At 45.9% G+C, this 26,286-nt stretch overlaps 1 protein-coding gene across 1 annotated transcript in view; it reads right to left on the bottom strand.

Annotated features, from left to right (window-relative positions):
• SOBP (sine oculis binding protein homolog) overlaps positions 1-26,286 on the bottom strand; it is a 140,103-nt gene that overhangs the window by 1,066 nt on the left and 112,751 nt on the right. Inside the window, 1 exon segment of the mRNA XM_023761765.1 lies at positions 26-991. Coding sequence (XP_023617533.1) covers positions 26-991 — 966 coding nt within the window.

Here is a 26,286-nt window from a genome sequence, read left to right as displayed (position 1 = left end):
CCTTGGGGGGCTTGGATTCATTAACGTGAGGGATTGGAATAGGGATGGGGATGGGCACGGGCACGGGGACGATCACGGGGTATGGCACGAGCAAGGTGGGGGGTGGCACCAGCGGGGCCAGCGACGGCAGCCCGAAATTTATTATCTGCGGCACGGGCATCGGGCCGTTTGGCATCATGCTCACCGGCGGGAAGGGGAGACTGGGCAAGGGCGCGCCTGGGGGCGGCGGGGGCAGCAGGCCCGGGGGGTTCCCGGGCATGGTAGGGGTGCTCGGGGGGTGGATGTGGGGCGACAGCATGGGCCGATGCATGGGACTGGAAGTGGGGCCCAGGTTCCTGGGGCCGCCGGGCGGGGGCCCGATGCCGGGGAGCATGGGGTTGGACAGAGGGCTGTTGGGGTTGGAGGCGTGGTGCGGCGGCCCGCGAATGAAGGGCGGGCGGATCTGCTGCATGATCTGCTGTTCCATGAAGATGGGCAGCGGCACCGGGCCGCGGTTGGTCATCACCATGGGAGGGCTGCGGGGCGGGACGCCCAGGGGAGGCCCGATGCTAGCAGGTGGCTGGACGGAGACAGGAGGGAGGTTGGCAGTCTCGCTGATGGGCATGGACTTGGGCACTGGCGTGGGGATCTTAGTGACGGAGCAGTTGGCAGCGTCAGATGGAGAGACGGTGGTGGACGCGGATGGGCCAGGGCCCTGGCTTTGGCCAGCTGCAGCCACCGGGGAGGGGGCCTTCCTCCGAGCATCTGTTAGAGGAATATTCCAAGAGTCTGGCGTGAGCAGCTGCACGCCGGCGCCTTCTGCTTTATTTTCCAGGGGAGGGTGTAATGCGCTGCACAGCCCAGCTGGAAGGTTGGCCTGTGTCTCTTTGTAGAAAATGTCCATTTTGTACTGATTGAGACATTTTGCACTGCAGAACTGAAGCCTTCTCTCCCCGTCCCCAAAATCCAGATATTCTTTTGTGTGTCTGATGTGCTTACACCAGTCACATACCTACAACACAGTAATAAAAAGAGAGAGTAAGATACGCAATGCCCGTTGCTAGACGGCGTTTCATGTTTCCCGTACAGGTTCTTTCAAACGTTATCCCAATTTTTCAAACAGGCTGAAAGGGTTTCCTTCCAAAAGGGAAAATTCTCAAAAAGTTTGTAAAGTGATTTCTCCCTGGAAGCCAGAATTGCTTTATTAATATTAACTCTTCAGAATAGCAATAAAAAAAAATTGTGTTTTTCCCTTTAAGGTGGGTCTGACAAAAAGGAATACATATACCTGCCCACACATTTTCACTTGTCAAAGACGCTCATTGTAAATGCAAATTTAATAGTTTTGGAGAGAAGGATTCTCCAGAACGTTCCGTGGGCTTTGAAATATATAGCCCCTTAACATTCTGCTCATGCAAAGTCACTTTGCACTATTGACTGTGTTCGATAATGCAGTTGGAAAGGGTGCGCTGTGTTAACCAATAACACAAAGCGCCCAGCATCATTATGTCTGCCTTCCAAGGGGAAACTTGGAATTAGCCATGAAGTCTGTGTGAGGTTTAGCTCTTCCCAACCTGTGATGTTGCAGCAAGCTAGAATTATTTTTTGAGCTGTTTGCCCACTCTCTCTCAGTAGTCAGAATTTTTGGTGACATTTCTTGGCATGCAATCTTATTTAACAACTTTTCAAACACCAGAGAACGTTTTCCAAAGTTGTTATGGCTTTTTCCCCTCTTCAAATCTACTCCTGGCAAAAGAAAGGCATCACCAAATTTATTTTAAAGTTGGGCTGCAGAACTAATTAAAGGCTGAGAGCTTTTCCCAATTGGAAATCACTAGACATCAAAGTTCAAAAAATAGTCATTCTCGGCTTCAGAACCCATTACTTTGGAGAAATTATTGTGATTTCATTAACACATTAATTTTGCAACACCATCAGCTCTCACAGATGGTGAAGGCATGATCTACAATTCAAATATGACTCTTGTTTGCACAAATGTCTTCCCTTCATATGGCATTTTAAACAAGAATTAATATGAGTAATCTTGCCATAGCTATAAACAGATAAACAGATGTCAAAATTTTCAATAGTTCTTTCAGTGCCTTACTTTTTTGACTGAACATTACACACACAATTTTTTTTTTCTTTTTCTTGTTCTTTATTTTTTAAATTATTTTCTGAGCACCCAATCAATCCACACAACAGCAGCAGAATTCTGAAATGCAGTCCAATGGTGAGCCCATTGAATTGAGTCTCTCCTCACTAAAGCCCTGGTTCCAATTTTGTTCTAAATCGGACCCTGCTTTTGTTGAGGAAGATCTGTTGTTCCCTTGTTGTTGTTGTTTTAACTATGATAAATTAATAGCATTAAAAGATAATAAATTTCAATAATGATTGGTCACATCAGCAATGTAAAAACAACATATGCTGCGCATTTGATTACTCATCTCATTTAACTCTCAGCTTTCCTTGACTGTAAACAGTGGCGGCGTGCTAGTGTGTGATTGTGGGTGTCACACTCACGGCGGATGTGGGCATGTGAGTGGAAATTCACTCTTTTTCTTCTTACTCCCCCCCCCCCCCACCACCACCACTGATATTTGCAGGTAATATACTTCACGGTATGAGGTTGAATAAGAAATACTTATTGGCACACAATAGTTTTTTTGTTTGGCCTCATATCAAGTCACTCTTTCAAAATACTTGTTGCCCAAAACAAATGATTTCAATGTTAATATACTCCCGTGTTTCACTACAGTGTTTCAGTTTTCTCCAGAATTAAGGGAACTTTTTAAAAAATCATAGTTGAGATGTCTAGTTTACACATAAATACAGAATTGCCTCTGATGAGAAGATGCACAGAATCCGGCAGACTCTCAAAATTATCATCTAGGAGAAGATTAAATAAGCTATAGTGAAAACTTTACCCATGTAAGTTATTATTTTTAAGATCTGATATTTTTATAAAGTTAATGTATAATTATATGACATTTAAATTCCAATTTGAAATAAAGCCAATTTTAGGCATCCATCAAAAGCCTAAAATACCAATTTATAAGCTTGAAGTGAAGGATCAAATATGACTTCTTTAATCATGACTAAAAAATATCATCAATGAATTAAACTAATTAAAATGATATGCCAAAATTTCTGGCATATTTCTTTTGGATCTTCTTTTTTAACCATAAGGGGAAAGAGTTTTCTGAAATCCTTAATTGGTTCTTAAATTGCCAGATTGGATTATTTGCCTGCAGAGGATTCCTCTGTTTCCTCAAGCTAAATAAATATTTTCAAGTGGAGTCACAGAAAATAATCTAAATATAACTTAAATGTTCTCCCATCATTTCCTTTACTTTCAATAATTCATTGATGAGTAAAAAAATGCTCATACATCTACCCCAATTCTCAAATAGGTAGTCTCCACTATAACAAGATTTACAGACATCAAATTTCCAAGCAAAATTCTGTTTCATCAAACTTTCCAGTTAATGAAAAGGTCTAATACTTAGCTGCTTGATTTTCTGCGACATCACAAAGTATTTAGGTCATAGTGTGACATTTTATGACTATCTTGTTTTGGGTAATGTGTGAATGTGTGCGTATCCTTATTACATTTCCATTCAGAACACTGATCTAAAAATGCAGAAAAGCCATCTTTCTGAGGAAGCAAAAAATTATTAGAGAAAAAACTTGTCACTTAAGAAATAATGAATCAAGTCTGTCTAACAGGACACATCATTTAAGATGAGGTCAATGAATTTATGGCACAAATGGCTATATCATGTGAGGCAATAAAACGCAGTACCATCATTCATTCGACATCTAACTAATGGCACACTTCTAGTAATTAAAGATTTCATCATAAGAGCCTGAGCTGATTACTTAAGATGTGGTAGTTAGGTGGAAATAGATACTGTAGATCTCTTTCTTTAATAAAACAACATTTGCATATCCATGGAATACACAGCATGTGTCTCAAGAACTAGGGTTGTCTGAATTGTGGTGTTATGAGGTATCCTTCCCTCTTTTTCCACAGACGGCTTTTTTTTTTTAAACGTTGTAAGGCATTTTTTCCTCATTATGTCAAGAAGTACCAAAAATCTTTCAGATATTTTAAGAGATAAAGATTAAGAAGTGCAGAGCTCTACTCCCTGGGCTCTGGGATGGTTTCCGCTAATTCCACGCCGGCTTTGTTTCTGTTGGAATCTGGCCGCTTTGGTTCCACGCTCTCCCTAACAGGTCCCAGATTGGACAGAGCTGAGGCTGAAGCTGTTTAATGATGGCAATCTGGGGACCGAACAATCAGCTCACGCAAGGCCGCTGAGCGAGACAGCTGAAATGCTTCGGATCACAGATACATAATGTATCACCAGGACGACAAAAAGATCACAAAGGAGATAAACAAATGGGTATTCCATTCAACCCCATAACAGCAGTCCTCACAAAGATTACATTCACCTTCCTGGGATGTGTCCAATTCTAAACAACAGAATGAACATTTCCTTTAGTCCATTTAGACTATTTATATTTTGGTGGCTGGCTGCCAGGGTAGTACTTATAAGCTCAGTGGCCTGATGGATTCACTCCTTTCCTGTGAAATAAATGTGCGGCAACCTACACCACTAAACTGCTCCAAAGACACCGCCTCAGCAGAAATATCACTTGCTCTCGATACAAGAAAACTGAAAGGCAGGACTTCTGGTTCCTATAACTCTTTCCATCTTGTATTTCCCCTGGAAAGAAAGAAAGCTATTCATGTTATTTTTATATACACGTCCAAAGTCAAAGCCAAAGTATGCCATAAGGTTACCCGAATGGGCACAACATATACATTCTGCTGGGCTTGAGAGAAGATTTGGGTGCCTGGGGGAGGGGGCCAGGGTTCCTAATTAACACATTAATCAGCTGTCAGCTGTGAGAGTGAAGTTCATTCTTTAATGGAACCCAGCACTGTCTTCTGAGTGGTAATCTGGCATCAGGCACTATTTCATTAAGAAACCCTTTTGCTGAAATCTTCCTTATCTAGGCAAAGACATTTTCAGCAATGGAACAGTAAAAAGACATTAAAATCCTTTGAATGCCATCAACAATTCCAAAAAACAAAACAACACCTTCACATGCTCCTGACTTCCCACAAATATAGGGCTTGGGTAACAGCTCAGAAGATGTAGCTCCTAAGCAAAACTGTAACTTGCAATAAGATTCTGGTTCCAGACAGTCCAACCTATGAGGAAAGGTCGGGGGTAAGGGGGTAAGAGATCAACCAAAAGACTTGTATGCATACATATGAGCATAACCAATGGACACAGACAGTAGGGAGGTGAGGGCATGTGTTGGGGGGTGGGGGAAGCTGGGGAGAGGTCAATGGGGGAAAAGGAGACTTATGTAATACTTTAAACAATAAAAAAAAATTTTTTTAAAGATGCTGGTTCCTTTGATCTTGGCCTGTTAAAGGTGGCATTGATCTTGCACTCCAGGCCAGCTCAAAGAATCACGAGTTCACCCAAGGGTGAAGCAAAGGAGGATGAAGAGACATGGGTGAGGGTGGTCAGTGCTTTAAAGGATTTGAGGTCTGCCCACAGCTGTCGTCACCTTACATGAGTTGAGGGCCTCAGACTGACCCCACCTGAACACTTGCTTCTAGTTTGACCCTGGAGTCCCATGGTCCCACCATCAACTGTTCCCTTGCATTTAGACACTACCTCCATCAGGGCACTTGGGTGGCAAAGGATGCTATGGAAATCACATGCAATCTGGAATCAGTGGGTTTGAGTCCGGACTCCATTATTCATTTACTAGCAGTGAAATCTTATGGAAAGCTCAGCGTCAGTTGCTTCCTCTGTGAATGGAGCTAGTAGTGGTAACAGGTACTGCTTGTGTGTCAGGCATTTACTATATATGTAGTGCGTTTTTTTCAGTCCTTAGCCTGTTTCCCTCATGGTTGCTGATGTCCCAGGAACATCCATATGTTTAAGTTCATTTTACCTTAATGGAAGGATGTCTCTATGGCAGTGTGAGGAGGAAAAGGCATATCTTCATCCACAGCTTTCCTATGAACCTGCGCTGTTTTGAGACAATGGTGCATGCTTCTCTCTGGGCAAGTACACACTGCACCTCACAGACACCAGCCCCCGACGCTAACTCCTAGGAGACTGTCCCAGAACTAACAGAGGGGCTGTCTGCAGTGACAAGGAACCGTGTCCAGCTGCCCACCATCCCAGGAGGCTCTATTCAACTCCTGCTGAGCCATCTTCTTTTTCCAAAGCCAGTCAATCTCTAATTCAGGCAAAGGCTGATAAAACAGCACGGCTGCTTGGAAATGAGTGTTAGAACCATTAAAATGAATAATTCCTCTTAGGCTCAACTGCTGTTTGAATAGTGGAAGCCATAAACTGTGCTACTCATGTTTTATTAAAAAATGGAGCTGATGAATGATCTGCTTGACTCATTGCATGGCAGAGCCACTGGATCTGTCACACACCTGGAAGACAGGATGACCCGACCCTGAATGGCAGAATGCGGAGGAGGAGGAGCCTCCATGGAGGGGAGAGGGTGCATCAAAACCTGATGGGGCACCAAGCCCACCATTTAGGTCAGCATCCCCATTCCAAGTCTCCTTGCAAAACTGGATTAGAGAGTGTAGGAAGGAAAAAGATGACCTAACTAGAGATATGCAAAGCCATGCAGAAATCAGGGAGGGATTTAGAACCTCCAGGGCTATTGTCCTTTTTTAAGAAGGAAAAAAAAGAGCAAATTCATGGAGAATTTCATTTTCCAAATAAGTTTTCTGCTGGCTTAGATTCCAACATGATGATGTTTGCTACATCATTCTTTTTAAGGGTCTTATTTGTTTGTTTGTTTATTTTCTTTCTTTCTTCTTTTTTTTTTTTTTTTTTGCTTTGTAGTTTGAGAGTCTCTCTTTTTCTCTCCTCTCTCCTCAAATGGGATTGGGAACTCAAGGAGAGGCTAGTGAGCACCTTTGTCAGAACTGAAAATCTTATAAGAAAACTGCCCTGTAGGAACCTTATCTGTGACTCAAGTTCTACTTATAAGTTTTAAGCTGGATTTCAGAAATCTTGGCCCGGGGCACCGGAGCAGATCCTTCCCTTTCGTATGTGCCATGCAAAGGCAGAGCAGAGATGGACTTGGCTTTTTTGGATCTCAATGAGCACTAACAAACGGCTCATTACTGACCCAAGTTTCTGTATCTACAGCCAAAGCAAACACGGACTCCTGGCCTATATTCAGTGACCACGGGTCCATCCTCACAGCTAAACATGATTCCGAAGGTGATTTTCCCCTTTGGTTTGACGTATTAGGTTGCCTAAGAACATGAGTATATCATCACAAAACTCTCTGCTTTAAGCTGGACAAGGACAACTTACCTCTTCCTGGCACAAGTTATCCAGATGGAAAGTGAAAAAGTCAAACATTGGAAAATCTGGTCTACCTGGTGCCAAATGTCAGCCTCTCTGTTTTCCATTTATTTGGCCCTGAGAGGACACAGAAATAGCCCAAGACATCTCAGAGCAATGACATCCAGGCCTGGAGGTACCTCAGAGATCATCTAGTCCAGCGGTCGCCAACCGGTGCCTGTGGACCACTGGTGGTCCGTGAGGTCCGAAAGGTTGGTGATCGCTGGTTTAAGGAAAACTTTGGAGCAGTGGTCGCCAACCAGATTCTAGTCCACTTCTTCAGCCTCCAGCTCCTGGTGGGCCAGGTGCTTAATCACTCTGAGCCTCAGGTGCTCAGCTGAGAAGTGAAATCATCAACAGTGACAGCACTGCCTGGAAACACGTGCGGAAGAAATAACCAGCAGGTAATTGCAGTCATGGACAGCATGCCATGCAAAAGCAGAGAGCGACATCCTACCCCATCTCCCATTGCCATGCCCTGTGACTCCATTTTCTCTCCTTTGTTTTCTTAATCAACTCCAGATACTATAACTATGACCTGCTCTGGAAACCTGCCGTCACATAATCCAATTTATTCATTCATAAATGAACATTTACTGAGGACCCACCATGTGTCAGGCACTGGGCTAGGAACCGGGGATATGAGTTAAGTAAGAAACATCACCTGAATTCATACAGCTTATTTTTTTGTTTTTATTTAACCATCTGCACATTTTTGTGTTGTTCTTATTCAATCATCTTTGCTTCAAAGTGAAGCTTAGGGAAAAACTGACCTCCTATTTGTAATGTTTTTACTTATTCAGAAATGAGTGCTGAGATGTGCTCAGAAAGGCACTGGCCTGGGACCCAGTGCAGGAAAGACTCAGAATCTGTCTATTGACAGTCATGGGAGAAATTTGCACACACCTCCTGCCCCCAGAAGTACTCCACGCTCCCCATCAACAGACTTGTTCTACAGGTTAAAATTCAACTAAGTTTTTAACTAAAAAAATAGTCAATATTTTACTCTCTCAACATTGAACTCCCCTTTGTTCTTCTAACCCAACACTGTGACTCTGTTTTTCAAATGCACACCTGAATTTTTTCAGATTTTGTATTTACCGTGTTCATTGTAACTCTCCTTGTTTTAAAAATATATGTTTGGATTTCTTTTCAAATGTGCCTTTGATCTCATTTATCCCTACTCTCTCTGTTTCCTAAACGAATACTTGAGTGGTTGAAGTTCCATTATTTGTGACTAGAAGAGCCTCTTCTCTACCTGACAAAGCTGAGGGGAGGGACCATGGGTTGTACTTGAGTAGAAAGGGAGACCCATCAAATTGATGCGTTAAAAGTGAAGTGTGCTAGTTACCTGGCTTCTATCTGCAGTTGTTCACCCCATCCATTTCTTCCTTCATGCAGACTTTGTAGAAAATGACAAAAATCATAATTCAAAACCTGCGGCTTTAGTTAAACAACACAGCTAGTCACCTATCAATGATGGGAATTTGGGGAAGGACTGCAGTTATTCTCTGAGACCCCGGAAGCAGTCCTTTCCCCCTGGGGGTTTTATTTGGATCTGCCTCCCAGCCTCCTCACCCACCTTGGCATCGGCGATAGGCGGCACCTCTGCAATGCCATAATACTAACTAAGGCTGTGTGTGTGCAGGTGGTCCAGGTCCAGGCCACTGCTGGGCAGCATTAACAGCCTCTCTGGCAACCCTGCATCTCAGCTCCTCTCCGCTGCTTCTCGAAGGCTTGCAGCTCCTGGTGACCTCTCATTCACTTACCAACTATGTACATACGGATTGCTTGGAACCTACCAGGCACCCGGCTAAGGGCTTTAGTTGCAATGCCTCATTCAATCCTCTTTTAACAGCCTCTTGCATATTTCTCTGCTCCCTGGGTGAACCAGCTCCTGCCTGTGGATGGCCAGTACTGACCCACTTGCACCCATCTCTGACCAGTCTTCAGATCTCTCCAGGGCCTGTTGTTTTATATTTAATTTCTATGTCAGCTCTAGTCTATCTAGATATCACTTCCCCTCCAAGTCTCAGTGGTATCTCTGAGATGGTTTTCATCTTTTTATGCCCACAGCCCAGGGTAACTTGGCCCTTCCCACTCCCTGCATTGGTAGGGAGATGTCAGAAGCCATTTGTGTATTCCTGCTCGTGACTTTGTTTACTCTTGAGAAGGACTGGCCTTGTCGTCACTACACATCTCTCCCTGGGTCATGCCTGCTGTTTTCATTGTGTCCAGTTTTACAAGTTTCCTGAATAGCTTTGGCCTCTCTTCCGCACCTCACAATTGAAAGTTTTCTTGATTAGAACCTTAAATCTCTAAATACATTCTTTCAGATTGTCAATCGATGCCCAGGCTTTGGCTCTTTACTTGGGAAGCAGCATGGTTCGGTGAGGAAAGAGGCAGGCTAGGAAGCAGAAACCCACGTCTCGCCTACCCTGCAACCCGGGGTCCTGTTTCTGTGCCCCCGGAGCCTCTGCTAACCTCAAGATCTACTGTGATGCCCTAACAGGTTTGGCTCAGTGGATAGAGCATCGGCCTGCGGACTGAAGGGTCCCAGGTTTGATTCCGGTCAAGGGCATGTACCTTGGTTGCGGGCACATACCCAGTAGGGGGTGTGGAGGAGGCAGCTGATTGATGTTTCTCTCTCATTGATGTTTTTAACTCTCTATTCCTCTCCCTTCCTCTCTGCAAAAAGTCAATAAAATATATATTTTTAAAAAAGATCTATTGTGATGATCAAAACAAATAGTGAAAATGGAAGCACTCTGAAAAACAGAAAGTGTCGTCTAAATATAGATGTTTTAATTTTATTATTATAAATACATAAAATATCATTCAGATATTTTTTTTTTAAATCAGCCAACTGGTCCGCCTACACTCTACTCTTATTTACCCATCATTCTTCTATTAAATCTCAGTTGTAAAAAACAAAGAGAAATTCCACTACTATAAATTTTCTTATGATGTGTACCTCCAAGTAAAAAGCATACCACAAAAATAAAACCAGAAACTCAAATCAACAAAACCTTGGGCCCCAAATTCTCCACTGTGTTCCTAATGGCTTGTGGAGTGTTTGACAGCAACATAATTGCAATAATGAGGAGGCTTGCAGGCCAGGTTGTGGTCTTAAGCTCATGGGTGTTTTAGCCCTAGGCTCAGCTTCAGGCCAGCACCAGTCACCCAGGCCAGAATCACCAATGGAATCCTTTATGCTCAGTTGTGTGCAAATATGACATTTATGGCATCTGGTGCACAATACTGCAAATTTAAAAGGCCCAGAGTGCTGGGGTCACAAACTTTGGGAAATGAAATCATTTAGGTTGCCTATTGTCTTGTCTTTTTAGTTAATTAAACCATGTGTGAGAGTGCCCACTTGGTGATAGTTTCTTAAGTATCTAGGGGGGAGATACCGGATTACTTCTGATTTCGGATCTACATGTCGGTTCCTTTGTCTCTGAAAAGCTTCCTGAATGTTTGTGAACTGCTGGTTTGCCTGGTTCTCTTCCATCTTTGTTCTATGAATTTAGCCATCCCGCTGGGATAAATACCTGGTTGGAAGCCAACAGTCCACTAATGCTAGATTCTCCACTGAGCATCCCTCTTACAACTCCATCCTCATAAGCAAAGCCTGGGTCAGCCCAGCCCAATCGCCCCATCCAGGCTGAATATCTGAAGTGCTCAATGGTGTGAAGCGAGACAACCTGTATATATTTAAAGACACCTGTTATTTATATAACTCCTTTCTTCCAGTAAATTCAAATAGCTCAATAGACGTGATCACAATACCACTCACCAGAAGTCTGTAAAAAAGACAGCCAGATAACATACCTTATTTTAGAGATAAGTAAATTCAGACTAGCAACAATTATATATCAATTCTCGGCATTTGGGTAAAAGCCCCCATCTCTTAGCCTCTGTGAAACTAACCTTATCATTATTTGTTCTACTCTGAAGAAGGGAACACATGGGGAAGTATACTTTCCACCTGACCGACTATACCACTGGGTGAAAAGAGAAATGTCTGAGAGAGTAGCCTAATCCAAACAGCCTGTGCAGTGGGCCTAAGCTCCAGTAAGATACGAAAGAAAGGCATGGTTGGAGGGTGATCCAGGTATGTGAGGCGGGGCCTCTCTTCTAGTGCTCAGTATCTAGGAGTGAAGTAACAGGCATAGGGAGTATATTCTGCTTTATCAAGGCATGCCCTTGGTCCAGACTGGCATGTGCAGGAGTGGGAGGAACAGAAAAGGGAAGAGAGAGGAGGAGGAAAAGAATGGTGTACACTACCTTTGTATCAGCACAGAACCCATCAGATGCTGCGAGCCTGCCCTGGCCACAGCCCCGCTGCTTCCCTGGCCATGGTTGCCTGGACCCAAAGACATCTCAAGACCTTGGTGTGGCTCTGCCTAACGGGGCACAGAGTAATTTAACAAACCAATAGCAATTTCTTCTTAGGGGAGTTGGGAATCAAGGTGACTCCAAGAGACTAAGTCGTGGTGGGGATAGTGGTTGTGGAATGAAGCCAGAGGACCACAGAGGACAGGGAGTAAGCAGAAGCCATGGGGTAGCAGAGGTCACGAGGCAGAGCGGGGAGAAGGGCCTGAGGGGCAGGAGTAGAAGTCAAGTGGCAGGGAGTTTCAAATCCTTACAGGCCATGTGCTAAAGCAGGGAGCAATGATGCCTACTCCCGGGGGCAGTAAGAGAGTCGGTTGCCTGGTTGGTAGCGCTGTGGGACCATCTCTGCCGCCAGAACAGTCGCCTGTGCTGCATGAGGATGGGCAGCAAAGGCTATTCCATGATGTGTATTCCCTCCAGCTTTATACCAAGTCTCCACAACTTTAGGAAAGCCAAGGATCTAACCCAGCTTTATACCCTTTCTCCGGTTTAATTCTTACCATGACCCTTCCAGGTATTGCTCTCTATTAAGAGGTGAGGAAAATCTAGGAAGGTACAGTGACTTCTAGGTCCTGCATAATCCCCCTTGGGACACATAACTATTGTGCACCCTGCTACCGGCGTGGGGTGCCCAGGGCAGCCCCAGCCCAGGGCTGGGGTGGGCCATCTGACACCCCAGGGTTGGGAGCAGTGTTTTCTGCAGGTTCAGAAGCAGGAAGTTGACAGCAGGACAGGCCTCTTGCATACACCTATCCACACCACACTGTTTCTGAAGGTCACCCAGAAAGGAAATGTAGCCGCTACGTCAGGGCTTCCCATTCCTAACCCACTGCACTGCCCCTGCTCAAGGACGGCGCCTACCCCAGCCCTCTGTTGCCTAAAGGGTGCTCTGAAAAACACTCGTCCCACCAATGTTCTGCCCTGAGAAAAGGGCTAGTGGGCAAATGCGCCTGGGAAATGGGGCATCGCCTGTTTCATTTGGAGATTCTCAAGGCGCGTTGCCATGTTTAAGCCTCTGAGAAGCTCTGCAGAAAAGAAGCATGTTTAACTGCATCAACCCAGCACTTCCTCGACTTTCCAAACACGGAACCCCTCTTCTCGTGGGAGCCTGTAGAAAAACACTTTGGAAAATGTTACTTTAATGATCTGGATGGGAACCTAGGCCTGGGTCCCACGGAACTTTTTTTGTTTGTTTTTTGTTAATCCTCACCTGAGGATATTTTTCCCATTGATTTTTAGAGAGAGCGGAAGGGGGTGAGGGAGGGAGGGAGAGAGAGAGAGAGAGAGAGAGAGAGAGAGAGAGAGAGGAGCACCCATGCAAGAGAGACACATCAATTGGTTACCTCCCACATGCACCTGTACTGGGCCAGGCATCCATCCTGTAACCCAGGTATATGCCCTTGACTGGGAATGGGACCCACGACCTTTCAGTGCACAAGCTGATGCACTAACCACTTAGCACACTGCCAGGGCTCCCCTGGAACTCCTACACCCCGGCACACAGTCTTGCACATGATAAGGGTTCCACATGCAGCTGCTGGTTGTTGACCGAATTGTAGGCAAGGTGGAGGTGATTCTATTTACCCTCTGCGTCTCAGTAGGCTCTGTCCTGTGAGGAATCAAGGTTACCCACCCCCTGCAGCACTTTCCTCAGCCCTGCAGCTCCACCCCCACCTCTCCTCAGCTTCCTGTGCTCACCAAGCCCTAGACCCTATTACATTTCATCCTGTGGTTTCAGCTTCTGCAGTCACTACAAACTCAATTTCTGTCCTCCCAGTTCTAGTTACCCCACACAGCCCGGCAGGCTGTCATAAATACCGTTACCTAGTGTGTGACCTTCCAAACCCCGAGCCCTGCCGAGAGCATTTTAGGTCACACCACTGCATGTTCTGCATTACAGATGAGTTCTTGAGCATCTCATGAGAAATGAGCCGCCACATGGAGGGGCAAACCCTTAACGCACAACCAATGGCATGTCCATAGTTTTATATTCGTACACAAAGGACACTCCTTACCTGCCACACTGAATAAAAATATAAATTCAAGAGATACTGCCTCAACCCGTCGTGCTGGCACACTGATTTTGAAATAGATTCAATTGGTCTTTGTGGGTTTATTCTACTCTGAGTCACACCAATCATTTTATCTCTTCCTTTGGCCGTTCTCTGCCACAGGCCTCTGGGCGAATTCACCCTTATCAAGAGCGAGGTGCACTTGTGTCCTACAGGGCCAGGAGAACTGTGGTCTCACAGGAAAATCAGCGATTAAGTATCCCTGGACCGAGTAAAGCCTTCTAATCAGACACCTGCGTCCTGTAACACATACTTCTCGGCCTCGATAAACTCAGTGGTAGCATGAATATCCTCATACTGTGATTTCTACCAGGTAACCTAACTCTCCCAAGTCCCACCACTTGGAAGTAACTCAAATTCTTTTCTAAGTCCTGTTAACAATATACAGTCACTTTACCCATCAATTTCACTAAAAAAGAGTTGCAACAATTGTCTAATGAGAAAGTATAACACTACCTAAGCTGCCCATTTCTATGCTACTAGAGAGTCCCGGTGCTGTGATGGTCACCATGAGCCAGGGCGTGAGCAGGCTCGCTGGCTAATTGAGCTTTTTGCTGTGCACCAGTGAGATGTGAGTTTGGATTCAAATTCCATTACGGGTTTTTAATAATTAAACGTTACACGTTTGGAACCTCATTCTCCTGTATTACTTTTTAAATATTAATCTATTTGCATCAGCTGGACTTCCTGCAGCTCGACATGCAGTAAACGGGAGTCACACTGAGACAGACAACTGTGTTGGGAGCTGAAGACACGTCTGCTGTTCAGTCACAGTAAGTGCGACGCTAACCCAACCCTGTACCAACATCCCCCCGCCTCTTTCCAACACACACCTGCCTGGTTGTTACACTGACTTTTTAAATTAGCAAGAATCCAAGTTCGTCTGCGCTGGAGAGTTTCACGGTGCCCCTGGAGATCGCTGGGGTGGGGAGCGCAGCCCTCTTCAGAAGCAGGGCTAGGAAATGGATGAGGAGCGGTTCCTTGGATGCTACCCCACACTGTGATGAGACTCCAGCATAAAATTTCAAAAACAGGAGCGCACAGAGAAACCTCATTAGGAGCTCTCCCTGCCTCCACAGTGCCCTCAGGCCAGTACGACTTCTCCTCAGGAGCCCAGCAGCCACCCTCCTGGGCGAACGCTGCTGCTTTGCTCGTGTCCTTCCCCCTCCTTTCATCATCCCTGTCAGCCGCTCCGGAGCCTCTCTGCTGCTGAGAGTCTAACTCTTAGCCGTCCTCTCCCGGCTTAAACACAGGACCCCCGAGGACAGAGAGAGTCCTCCCCAAAAGCCTGAATGCAATGAGGTCCGACTTCAATGGATCTGAGATTCTAAGCCAGGCAGGACCGGCTAGGGCCGTATAAATGCAAGGGCGGGAGCGCCGAGGCCGCAGCGTCACTGCTCTGGCGATGGTGGCCCCAGTCAGAGGAATCATGAGACCCGTGTGCGCTGGGCCCTCCCAGAGCGCGCCGCACAACAGTTTCCAATTTGGTTTCGATGTAAGAATGATATTCCCTTTTAAGACAAAGCTAGCAGCACAGACCAGCCATGGTTTGTTTTAAAGAGTAAAACACCATTTTACTCAATAAAAAAGGATGTAGGAGTCAAAGTGGAAAATTACGTGGGGGCTGCCCTTGTAATAGAAAAAGAGCCTCCAGCTGCCCAGCTCTGTGACCACAGAGGAAGCGGAGGGCAACGACACGCCAGAGGGATTAAACGTAAAATCTCTTCCAAATGTCAGCACACCTTCCAATTGCTTTACCTGCCAATGCTATCAAGTGGCTCATGCAAAACACCTAAATGCAAATGTCTCTAATTAAATCTCAGATGGAAACCTGGGCTCGGTGCAGCCTCCAGGCAATGCATGGTGCCCAGCACTGCTGGCCCCGGAAGGCTGCAAGTCCTACAATAGTGGCTGGAGGCGCCCAGAGGCCAGGTCCACCTGGGAAGAGTTGTCCGTACTGGACTGTGGAAAGGACAAGTACTAGTAGATTCCGTGCACATCGGGGAAATGCTCCAGAGGAAAAGAAAAACCGGGGGCTTATCGAGAGGTCCGCAATGGTGGAGGCTTCCGTCTTCCTCAACCAGCAGTGCTCAGTGCTGCCGGTAACAGGGATCTCCTTCAAACCCAATGGTTCTGCCTGGCAGCGTGGCTCCGTGGTTGAGCATCAGTCTGTGAACCAAGAGGTCATGGTTCGATTCCCAGTCAAGGCACATGTCCAGGTTGCAGGCTTGGTCCCAAGTGGGGGGTTGCAGAAGGCAGCTAATCGATGATTCACTCTCATCATTGATGTTTCTATCTCTCTCTCTCTCCCTTCCTCTCTGATATCGATAAAATACATATTAAAAAAAACAGAAAACAATGGTTCAAGACCCTTGCCCACCAATCACAGGAATGGATGGAGTTGGCCTCCCCTTCCTGCCTTTTGGAGGCAGAACTAATAAGCAAGTGGGGAAGTCAGCCCAGATTCCCTCCAGAATTTTCCTCTGATTCTCACATTCAAATTTTTTTTCTTTTGGGAACACACCATCCTTTTAATAACTCCTGGTTTTAAGAAGAGCAAGCACTTGCTATTGGTAGATAGTCATTCAGAAGGGGATCACCCGCTGAGCTTTTCATGTTTATAAGAAAGACTAGAGGGAAGCAGTGAAAGCGAAGGCTCTCCATTCGCCTTATCCCCAGAGGCTCCAGTTTCTTCAAGATTAGCTCAGCCTTTATCCCTCTGATTTTCAACCCACTTGGAAAATACGGAACAGCATTCCCTAGAAAATGTCTAAAAGCTTCACAAATCTATTGGTTGGAAGTACCCCACCAATATTCAATCTAAATCTTTCTTTGCTTAATTTCACTCCATTACTCCTACCCTGATTATACCCTTTGTCTCGAACTAAATAAAATCCTTCCATCCTCGGTGTGTACATCCTTCAGATGTCTGAAGACCATGACCATGCCAACCACCCAAGTCCTCAGCCCTCACTAATGTGAGCCGAATGCAACAGAAAGAATGACACACACCGTCCCTGCGCATGCCTCGGGCTCCAGCTGGATCTTTCCTGCTTTGCTGTCTCCCAAGATCCTTACCCATGGGGTGGCTCCAGTTGAGTTTTTTAATTATTAGCTTAAAAAGGAAATGCCAATAGGTCAGAGCAGTGCACGGTTATCAGAAGACTCAAGCTGATGCTCCCCTACAACAATTTGTAAACAGGAGATGAAATCCCCAAAGAATAATAACTCTATTTCAGAAATTTCCAACAGTAATGCTGAGTGATGTTTTTTAGAAAGAGGGACATACTTTGAGAGTGAAAATAATAGATCAATATCAAATTCCTGTTTGATACTGGTTTTGCATTCAGCATATAATAATTCGGCAACTTTTGCAAGTTCAAGGTCATAATGCCTTGGAGTTGAACTGGTACCAGGGAGTCATTTCATCCCACCTTCCATTTGGTAGCCCTACTGCAATATGCTTGGCTGGTCATCTCACTCACAAGGCTGCCCATCCTATGCTTGATAGCACCCCTTTCTGGTATGAGAAGAGATCTGCCTTCCTGCAGCCCCTACCCATTGGCCTGGTCCTCTCCCTCGCGGCCACCCCGCATGACTGTATTCTCTTCTACATGGTCACCCTTCATATACCTGACAATGGGGATATTGGCTCTTTCATCCTCAGTCACTCCCCTTGTCCATAAGGCATCATGACTTCCAGACCATCATCATCTAGGCTGCCTCAATCTCACCTCCATTTTATTCGCAATATTTGTGTGACACATCAGGTGAAACACACCTTCTGAACCTGCCCTCCAGGGATTCTGAGAGCTGAACTTGCAGACTACTCCGTAGGATTTTGCAATTGCTGGAAAGGTCTCCCCTCCTCTTCCTCAAGTATAACATTCTACCGTTAGAGATTTACTTCTTTAGGCTAAAAATGTCCAGGAGTCCTCTGTTAAAAATCTAAGTATCGCCTAAGGGGCAATATTTAAAATCACCAGCAGCCAGTATGAATAGATTTATTCAACAAATTTAGACTGAGACATGAATTCTAATCCTGACTTTTCATTTTCTAGCTGTGCAGCCACAAGCAAGGTATTTAGGCTCCTTGAAGAGGAAGGAGTTAATTAGTTAAGAATAAGGTGTTGAGACTTGTAAATGCTTAAGACAATAATCATCAAACATTTCCAACTATCTCTGAACTTACAGAAAAAAAATTTTTTTCTTGTTTTCTTCACACTGACTACCATTACAATGCTCAAAAGAAAGAAAACAACCCCAATTTCCATAGTAAAAACTAGAGTGGGTCTTTGTTATAGCTAATATCCAGGTAGTCGTAGAGTGACAAAACATCTGGGTGAAACTCCACTCAACAACAACCAAATGGGCATGCGTTTTTAATAAATGTTTTTCTGCCATCCCTTTGAAATACTTTAAAAAATATTTTTATTGATTCCTTAGAGAGAAGCAGGGAGAGGGAAAGAGACTGAGAAACATCAATGTGAGAGTGAAACATCAATCGGCTGCTTTCTGCACATCCCCACTATTGGGGATGCAGCCCCAAACCAGACATGTACCCTGACCAGGAATTGAACTGGCAACTTTTCAGTGCACAGGACGATACCCAACCAACTGAGGCACACCCAGCAGGGCCCTTTGAAATATTTTAAGGTATCACTCATGAAACAAAGTCAAAGAGAACCCCATTCTGGATAGACATTTTTCTTCTAGAATTAGTCTTAGAAGGACCTTGAGAAACTCTAAATATTCATCTCTGAGATGTGAGTGTCCACAGCCTTGACCCCTGGCTGGGATGGACAAAGCTGCAGTAGGGCACACAGCCTCCACTGAGTGTTCTGGGTTCCTACATAAAGACAGCTCTGGAGCTCTGGGCCAGGGCTTCTCCAACTCAAGCATACATCAGAATCACCCAGGGAGCTGGTTAAAACGCCGATTCCAGATACCTGAACACCAATGTTCATTGCAGCATTAGTCACATGAGCCAAAGGGTCTAAACAACCTAAGTATCCATCAACAGATAGATTGATCAACAAAACATGGCATATCCATACAATGAAATATATTATTCAGCCATAAAAAGGAATGAAGCACTGACACATACGACAACATGAAGCCTGAAAACATTATGCTAAGTGAAAGAAGCCAGACACAGAAGGCCACGTACTGTATGATTCCATTCATATGAAAGATCTAGAAGAGGCAAATTTATAGAGACAGAAAATAGATTAGAGATTAACAAGGGCTGGGGAAAGAAGGGGTGAGGAGATACTGCTTAATGATTACAGAGTTTCTCTTTTGGGTGATGAAAAAGTTTTAGAAACAGATAGTGGTGATGACTATACAACATTGAGAATAATACCACTGACTTTTACACTTAATGTGGTTAAAATAGCTAATGTTATGTTGCATATATTTTACCATAATATTAAAAACTAGAGGCCCCTCTGGGTGGCCTGCAGGGATCGAGCCGAAACCTGCAATCCTATGCAGCCTGCAGCTCCTACCTGCCACTCCTGCTCATCCCAGCCCCACTGTGCCTGCCGTGGGCTCACGCCCAATCAGTCCCAATCAGGAGAGGCTCGCGCTGCCACAGCAGCGCTCGCCAACCATGAGCCCTGCATCTGGTGCCCTCTCAAGGGGAGTGGCCTGCAGGATCAGGCTGAAACCAGCTCTCCAACATCCCCCGAGGGGTCCCAAATTGTGAGAGGGTGCAGGCCAGGCTGAGGACCCCACTGGTGCACGATTGGGCTGGGGAGGGGCACGGGAGGGTTCCAGGGCATGTCCGGCCCATCTAGCTCAGTCCCGATCGGCCAGACTCCAGCAGCAAGCTAACCTACTGGTCAGAGCATCTGCCCCCTGGTAGTCAGTGCATGTCATAGTGAGCGGTTGAGCAGCCTTAGGATATCATTACCATATTACGCTTTGATTGGTTGTTCAGTTGTTCTGCCGTTCAGTCTATTTGCATATTACCCTTTTATTATATGGGATTTTTAACCCCATGAATTTCTGGGCCCTGCCCCTGGAGTTTCTGACTCAGTGGGTCTGGGATGGGGCCTGAGAAGCTGCATGTTTAACAAGCTCCCAGGTGATGCCAATGCTGCTGGCGTGGAGACCACATTTTGAAACCACTGCTCCAAGCCCCAGAGAGGCTGAGCAAACCCTTCAACCTCTCTGCTCGTCTTGCTTTACTTTGCTGATTGTCTAGAAAAGCTCATACTTCTCTGCAAGTATAGCAATGGCAACACGAGCTGGAAATAATAAAAACAGCTGCGTGCAGGTTGACTGGACACTATCGGTTCTGCTCTGGTATTTTCTTTCACTTTTCCTTCACACTCAGTTTTAGCCACCGCTGGCCAGTAGGAGTGCCAATAATTAACACAACTTCAGCAGGGTAGAAACAGGTGTCAGTCAGAGGGACCGTGGGTGAGTGGAAAGCTCATCTTCCAGGCTTGTCCTCAGAGATCTTGCCCTCCATCCCCATAATCAAGCTCACTACCTTAGCAGTGAATTATTTTCCAGTAGGACTTAGGAAAGTGCTTGCTGCTTAAAGTTTCAAAAAAGAACGTGGGTGCCAGGCTTCCTGATATTGATCTGGGCAAGATATTCATACGGGACATAGCGGATGTAATGCATATGTCTCACTTGGGGTCTGGTAAACTGCTGAAGGGCTCGCATTTCTGGGATTCTCTTTTTTGACATTGCTGGGTTCACCTCAAGTTCATTGATTTTCCCGATGGTATTACTTAACTTCTTCAAATTTAATATATTTTTATTCCTGCTCATTTGAGTGTTGTATTTCCACACATGCACGCTTAATTGAGCAAAGTGCACTGAACATTTTCCTACAGAGGTAACACTGCACAGCGTTTTCACCTGGAGAGAATGGCATCCTTGTCACCGCTGTTGAGTAGCCTCCATCAGTGGCTGACATGTAAATAGCCATGGCAACACAGGTGAACTCAATGCCTGGCTGGGCTAGACATCACATGGAACAGGTCCTCCCACTGGGCTCAGGGGAGGTGATAGCTTTTAATCAGCAAGCAGGTAAAGTGTTGGTCCCTTTCCATTTTCAGGGCTGTCATGTTTAAATATTAAAATGTTGCTTATAGCCAAATGTTAGTGACAGCAGCCTGTGGCGCCTATCACAGTGTGCACCCACTCCTGCTAAAAATAGGCTTGCTCTCTCTAGATTCCTTCAAATTCCACATCTGCAGGACTTTTTTGTTGCTATTGCTGGCCCTTTACTTTCTTTCCCCAAGAAGATTACTATCCTTTAGCTCCTGATCTTTGGCTCAGCCAGGGACTTCCCTTCCTCCTCTCCCTTGGGAGAACACCATTTCAAATGATAATTAAACACCCCAGGCTCAGTCAGTCCCTACCACAGGCCTGCACCCCTGAAGTCTTCAGTGGTGAGGTGACTGGGGCAGCTACCAATGCAGAATCATTTGATCTTCAGCAGTAAAAGACAGAGCCTCATGGGACTGGCTGGGCAGGTTGGGAAGCAAAAGCCAAGGCCAGGCTTCTGTGTTTGGGATCCACTCGGCATCCACACCTGCACCAGACAAACACACAAGCCTGCTACAGCACCCCCCCCCCCACCCCGCGTTCTGGGATAATTTTGTTTCCCAGGTATTACATTCACACCTAGCAAATGGTAACTATGGTAATGCTGCACTTTGAACACATGTTCAACTCTTCTCAAGGCAAGTGTTCAGTTGCCTTTATTATTCTCTCTCCCTCTCTCTTACACCTGGTGTGTGTGTGTGGCGGGGGTGGGGAGTGGGGTGGGGGGGATTCTGATTCAGCCCGTCTGCAGTTAGGGGGCCTCCCCGGGGTCACGTGTGGCAGCCACATGGCTCTGCAGGGCCTCTGAGCAAAGGCCATGAGTCGGCCATGGACTCTTGGCTGCTCAGATGAGCTGTCCTTCTTTCTCAGGCCACTCCTCCTCACTCCCTGCTGCCTCCCTCCGTGGGCCTGGTGCCTCTGATGTGCCCTCCTCTAGGATCTAGCAAGGATCTGGGCTATGAAGCATTTTACAGGAGACAGTCCAAGGAGGTGTATGGCTCCTCCCCAGAAAGGAAGATGGGCCACTGAGCAGTCCTGGCCCCACTGTCTTGCTCAGGGGGACCCAGACAGCGCTGGACCAAATGAGACCTGTGGGAAGGGAAGAATCTGTCTCATTCCCTTCTGCTCCCAGCTCTTCCCAAGTGCCTGACACGTGGTTGGTGCTTGATAGAGGTTTGCTAGTGTTGAGTGCTTTCTTCAAGTTTTCCCCAGAGCTTACGATCTACGTGGCAGAATGGGTGGCCCCCAACTGGGAGAGGAGATGTGACTTAGAAAAGGTGTCTGTAAATGAGTTTCTATGAAGTGAGTTCTTTGTGGGCCCCAGCCTGGCTTATGGAAACAGGAGGTTTGGGTTTTGGTGGAGGGACCCTCACAGAGCTGGGGGCCCTTGGTCAGGAACAGGTCAAAGAGCACAGATGGTCAAACCTGAAACACTTGGGCAGCATATTAAGAGCATGACCCCACTGCCAAGTCCTAACTTAGTGCTTCCCTTCAACTTCCTCTCCAGGGATAGTGATGATCTGGGGGTGCAGGGCTTCCCTGCCAGGCCTTCCCAGAACCTCTGTCCTCCTCCTTCTATCTGAGATTGCTAATGCCTAGCAGAGCCCCTACACGCCCCCCGCCCCCCACCACACACACACCATGTGTAAGAGAGAGGGAGAGAGAATAATAAAGGCAACTGAACACTTGCCTTGAGAACAGCTGAGCATGTGTTCAAAATGCAGCATTACCGTAGTTACCATTTGCTAGGTGTGACTTTAATTCCTGAGAAACAAAATTATTCCAGAACGAAGGAGGCAGCAGGCTGTCTGCTTGGCTGGTGCAGGTATGGCTGCTGAGTGGATCCCAAACACAGAAGCCTCTGTCCCCCTCCTTCTACCTGAGTTTGCTAATGCCCCACACACCAGGGCTGCCAACCATGTTCTACTGCAGCCTGAAAACTCCTTAGGATCAAGCAGAGAGGTTCTGGGAATGCATCGCCCACCTATGTGTTTGACACAAATTCCACACCGTAAGTGGACCTGTGACACAGAACCTTCACATTACGTTTCACAGTTGTTCTATAATTTCTCTCTGCCACCCACAGACACCAATGTACTCTTAGGGTGGTCCAGGGACAGGATATATAGGCTACAGTATACATCTTGGGGCTTTTCTTATCTATAAGAGCTATTACTAAAAACCCAGTTTTCTTCAACAGCCTATGCACACTTCTCTAGCACGATCTTTAACATGGGATGGGATACCCCAGAGGGTGCAAAGATGAGCCACTGAATTAATCAAAGAAACGGTTGGAACATAGAAGTTTTTACTAATGAGGGGTGTAAGCAAAACCTGCTGAGACCACAAGTTTAAGCAACACAGTCTGGCTTCACTTTCATGGAATACTTACTGAAAGTAGCAGGTTAGGGTGTGAATAGCTATGAGGGGCAGGTTTGATGATACTAGGTTCTTCTTTGGGGAGGGGAATAAACAGATCAAATGTGATGAATACTCTTTGATTACGTGTCAGCCTAAGGAGCTTCCTGATGCCAAATCTAGCAGACCAACTTGATTCCCCCTCCCCAATCGGATGTGATCTGTTCCACTTGGGACCCTTCATTCCCTAGCTTAAAGCACAGGTGACTCTGCCTTCATACAAAGTACCTATACCACATCCTCACTCATCATGCCCAGTGCCCAGATCACCATTCAGGAAGCTCTGAGGTGAAAGAAAACAACAACATAAAAATTCCAACCAAATATTTGATAGCTTTGTTCCCCTGGTTGGTCAAGGGAGAGAGAACCCCATTTCTGAATAGAACTCTGATGTATAAGATGAAGACATCTGTCCCACCTGCTCCTTTATCAGTCTGTCTGTCCCTTGGTTATCTATCCTTCTTTCAGGGCCCTTGATCCTAGGCAAATGAAACCCAAAATGTCAATCTTTATAAGGCCTTTAGTTTAGAAAGCATCAAAACCCAAAGAAAATAAATAATCTCTAACAGAGGGATATCAGGTGAATAGGGGGCTCATTCCTCCACTTGAGTAGCTCCTCAAATCACAGCGTTTTTATAGCTACAAACGAATCCACCTCTCTCTAGAGCTAGTCCTTAAAGAGGGCTTAGCTCCGGCAGTCTTTAGGACCCTGGATTGACACAGGATCTCTTATACCTGATAGCCCTCCAGAACCCCATGAAAAGCATCATCCTGAACTAAAGACAATGTCATACCCCAGAAATAACGATTATATTGAGCCTGGGGTGCGGGGGGCGGGGGCTAGAAGAGGTCAATGGGGGGGAAAGAGGACCATATGTAATAATTTGAATAATAAAGATTTTTTAAATCCACAAAAAATAAAGTAGTTAAAGTAAAAAAAAAAAAAAGATTAATTGTCTATACTGTATGTACATAATCAAGAAAACCCAACCTGAACCACCGACTTCCCACATGCACACTAAGGCTGTTGAACTGCACATGGCCAGCTCTTTCTGGGTCCTTCACATTAATTCTATTGCTTATTTGGTTTGTCAAGTGTGGGCATATGCTTGCTACAGTAGGTACCAGATACCAAATGCTTAAGAAAAATTAGAAGAGACACTCTTAAATGAACAAAAAATTATACTCATTAACTTCATTTTTTTTCTGCAACAATGCAAGTATTTGACACTAGCAGCAGAACAAGAGGTCCACTGGAGGCGCATCCGTGTTCCTGGGGAGCTGAGTGATAACAGGCCAGAATATTTCACGTTGGGCCTGTCCCAGAAAGCCCAGGTGGCCGCAGACGTGATCCTGTAAGTTAACTGTCTACTTCCTGTTATGCAGTAAACTGTCACTAATTGCCTGGAAAAAAAAAACACACAACAAGACACATGATCTGACCAATATTTGTTCTGCTGGGTGGGATGTGTAAGGCAGACTGGAAAGTATGGATAGAGCCCCACATCACCTCAGTGATTTGTCGTGACAACAAGCAGCACATCTGAAACCAGGTGTTCTGGGAAATGTACAGTAGCTATATCAGTAACATCACCCAAACATGTCTCCAGGACTGGACTTGGGGACAAATGTTCACTGGTTCCAACCCCTTGTCACACATACCTTCTCCCCCATCCCCTTTCTTGGTGTGGACAACAGACTCTGTCCCTAGATTATGAGAAAGCCAAGGCCTCCCAGTCTGCCATACGCTAAGCTCCCTCACCTGTTCATTGTGCTGGTGGGGAGAAGAGGGGTTGCTAAGAAGCCCCAAGTTGGGCACCACTGCAGCTACTTTGAAGCCGTGGGTGGGGCACGTGGCTCTCTATCTGCCCAGCCTCTCCTGGTCCCACAGGAGAAAGCGAAGGCTACCTCTCCTACTGAGAGCTTAGAAGTGGGAACCCTCTTTCATGTTCCAGGGGTTAAACAATGAAGCCCACATTCCAGGCACCAGAGGCAGTTTTGGATTATCTCCCATTAGCTGCCTCACCTTTTCTTCCTAAATTGGAGCCCTAAGACTCAGACATCAAACGTACAGAGGTAGTTGTGGGCTGAACTTCCGGAGGGGCTGCACTCCCTCCTGGCTGTGTCCCCCATCACCGCTGCCAGGCCACCTTCACTCGCCCCCAGCTGTTCCTTCTAGAGACTCCCAGCAGGACACTCCCTCAGCTGTGGGCAAGAATTCTCTCTGTTGTACATGACAAGTTCTTAATGGCTGCGAGAGACTCTGGGGGTGGGGAGAGGAGGGTGAATATGTCGTAGGCGTGTGTCCTATAATTATAAGGAGCCCACTGAAGCAAACCCAAGTTTACAGGATAAAAATCTATCATCATACTCTGGCCCAGAGCTTCTCAAACTTCAGCATGTATGCAAATCCCCAGGGACCCATTTAAAATGCAGTTGGATAAGTGGGGCCTGAGAACCTGCATTTCTGCCAGGGACCTGGGTGGAGTGCACACTGCTGGTGGGTGGCCCACATTTGGAGTAGTGAGAGGGCTACAGGCAATTTGGGGTTGGAGGGTCACCCCACAGTCAAGGAGAACAAACCAGGGCATAACGTCTGAGGAAAGACTGGAGTTAGCATCCTGGAACCAGAAGCATCTGGGAGGCACACCAGGGTGTGACGGTTGGAGCTCCCTAGGACATTCTCAGAGATAAGGGGGAGTGGTTCTCAAACTCTGCTCCTGAGGACACACCGTTTGCCTGGGAGCTGGGCAGCTGGAGCTGTTACTGCAATCAAACCACTTTTGTTTTCCCCCAGACCACTGGGGAGAAATGTTAATGCACTGATTTTGCAAATTTATGGGTTTTTTTCTCCTATATTTTTTCCTCAGCTTTAATTAGAAGCCTTCAAGATTTAGCTATGACAGGATAATCTCTGGTCGGAGAAGGGCAGCTAA

This window comes from Myotis lucifugus, unplaced genomic scaffold (assembly GCF_000147115.1).
Source record: "Myotis lucifugus unplaced genomic scaffold, Myoluc2.0 scaffold_216, whole genome shotgun sequence".
Lineage (NCBI taxonomy): Eukaryota > Metazoa > Chordata > Mammalia > Chiroptera > Vespertilionidae > Myotis > Myotis lucifugus.
The sequence above is the reverse complement of the archived record's forward strand: the minus strand, read 5'-3'. Positions and strand labels throughout refer to the sequence as shown.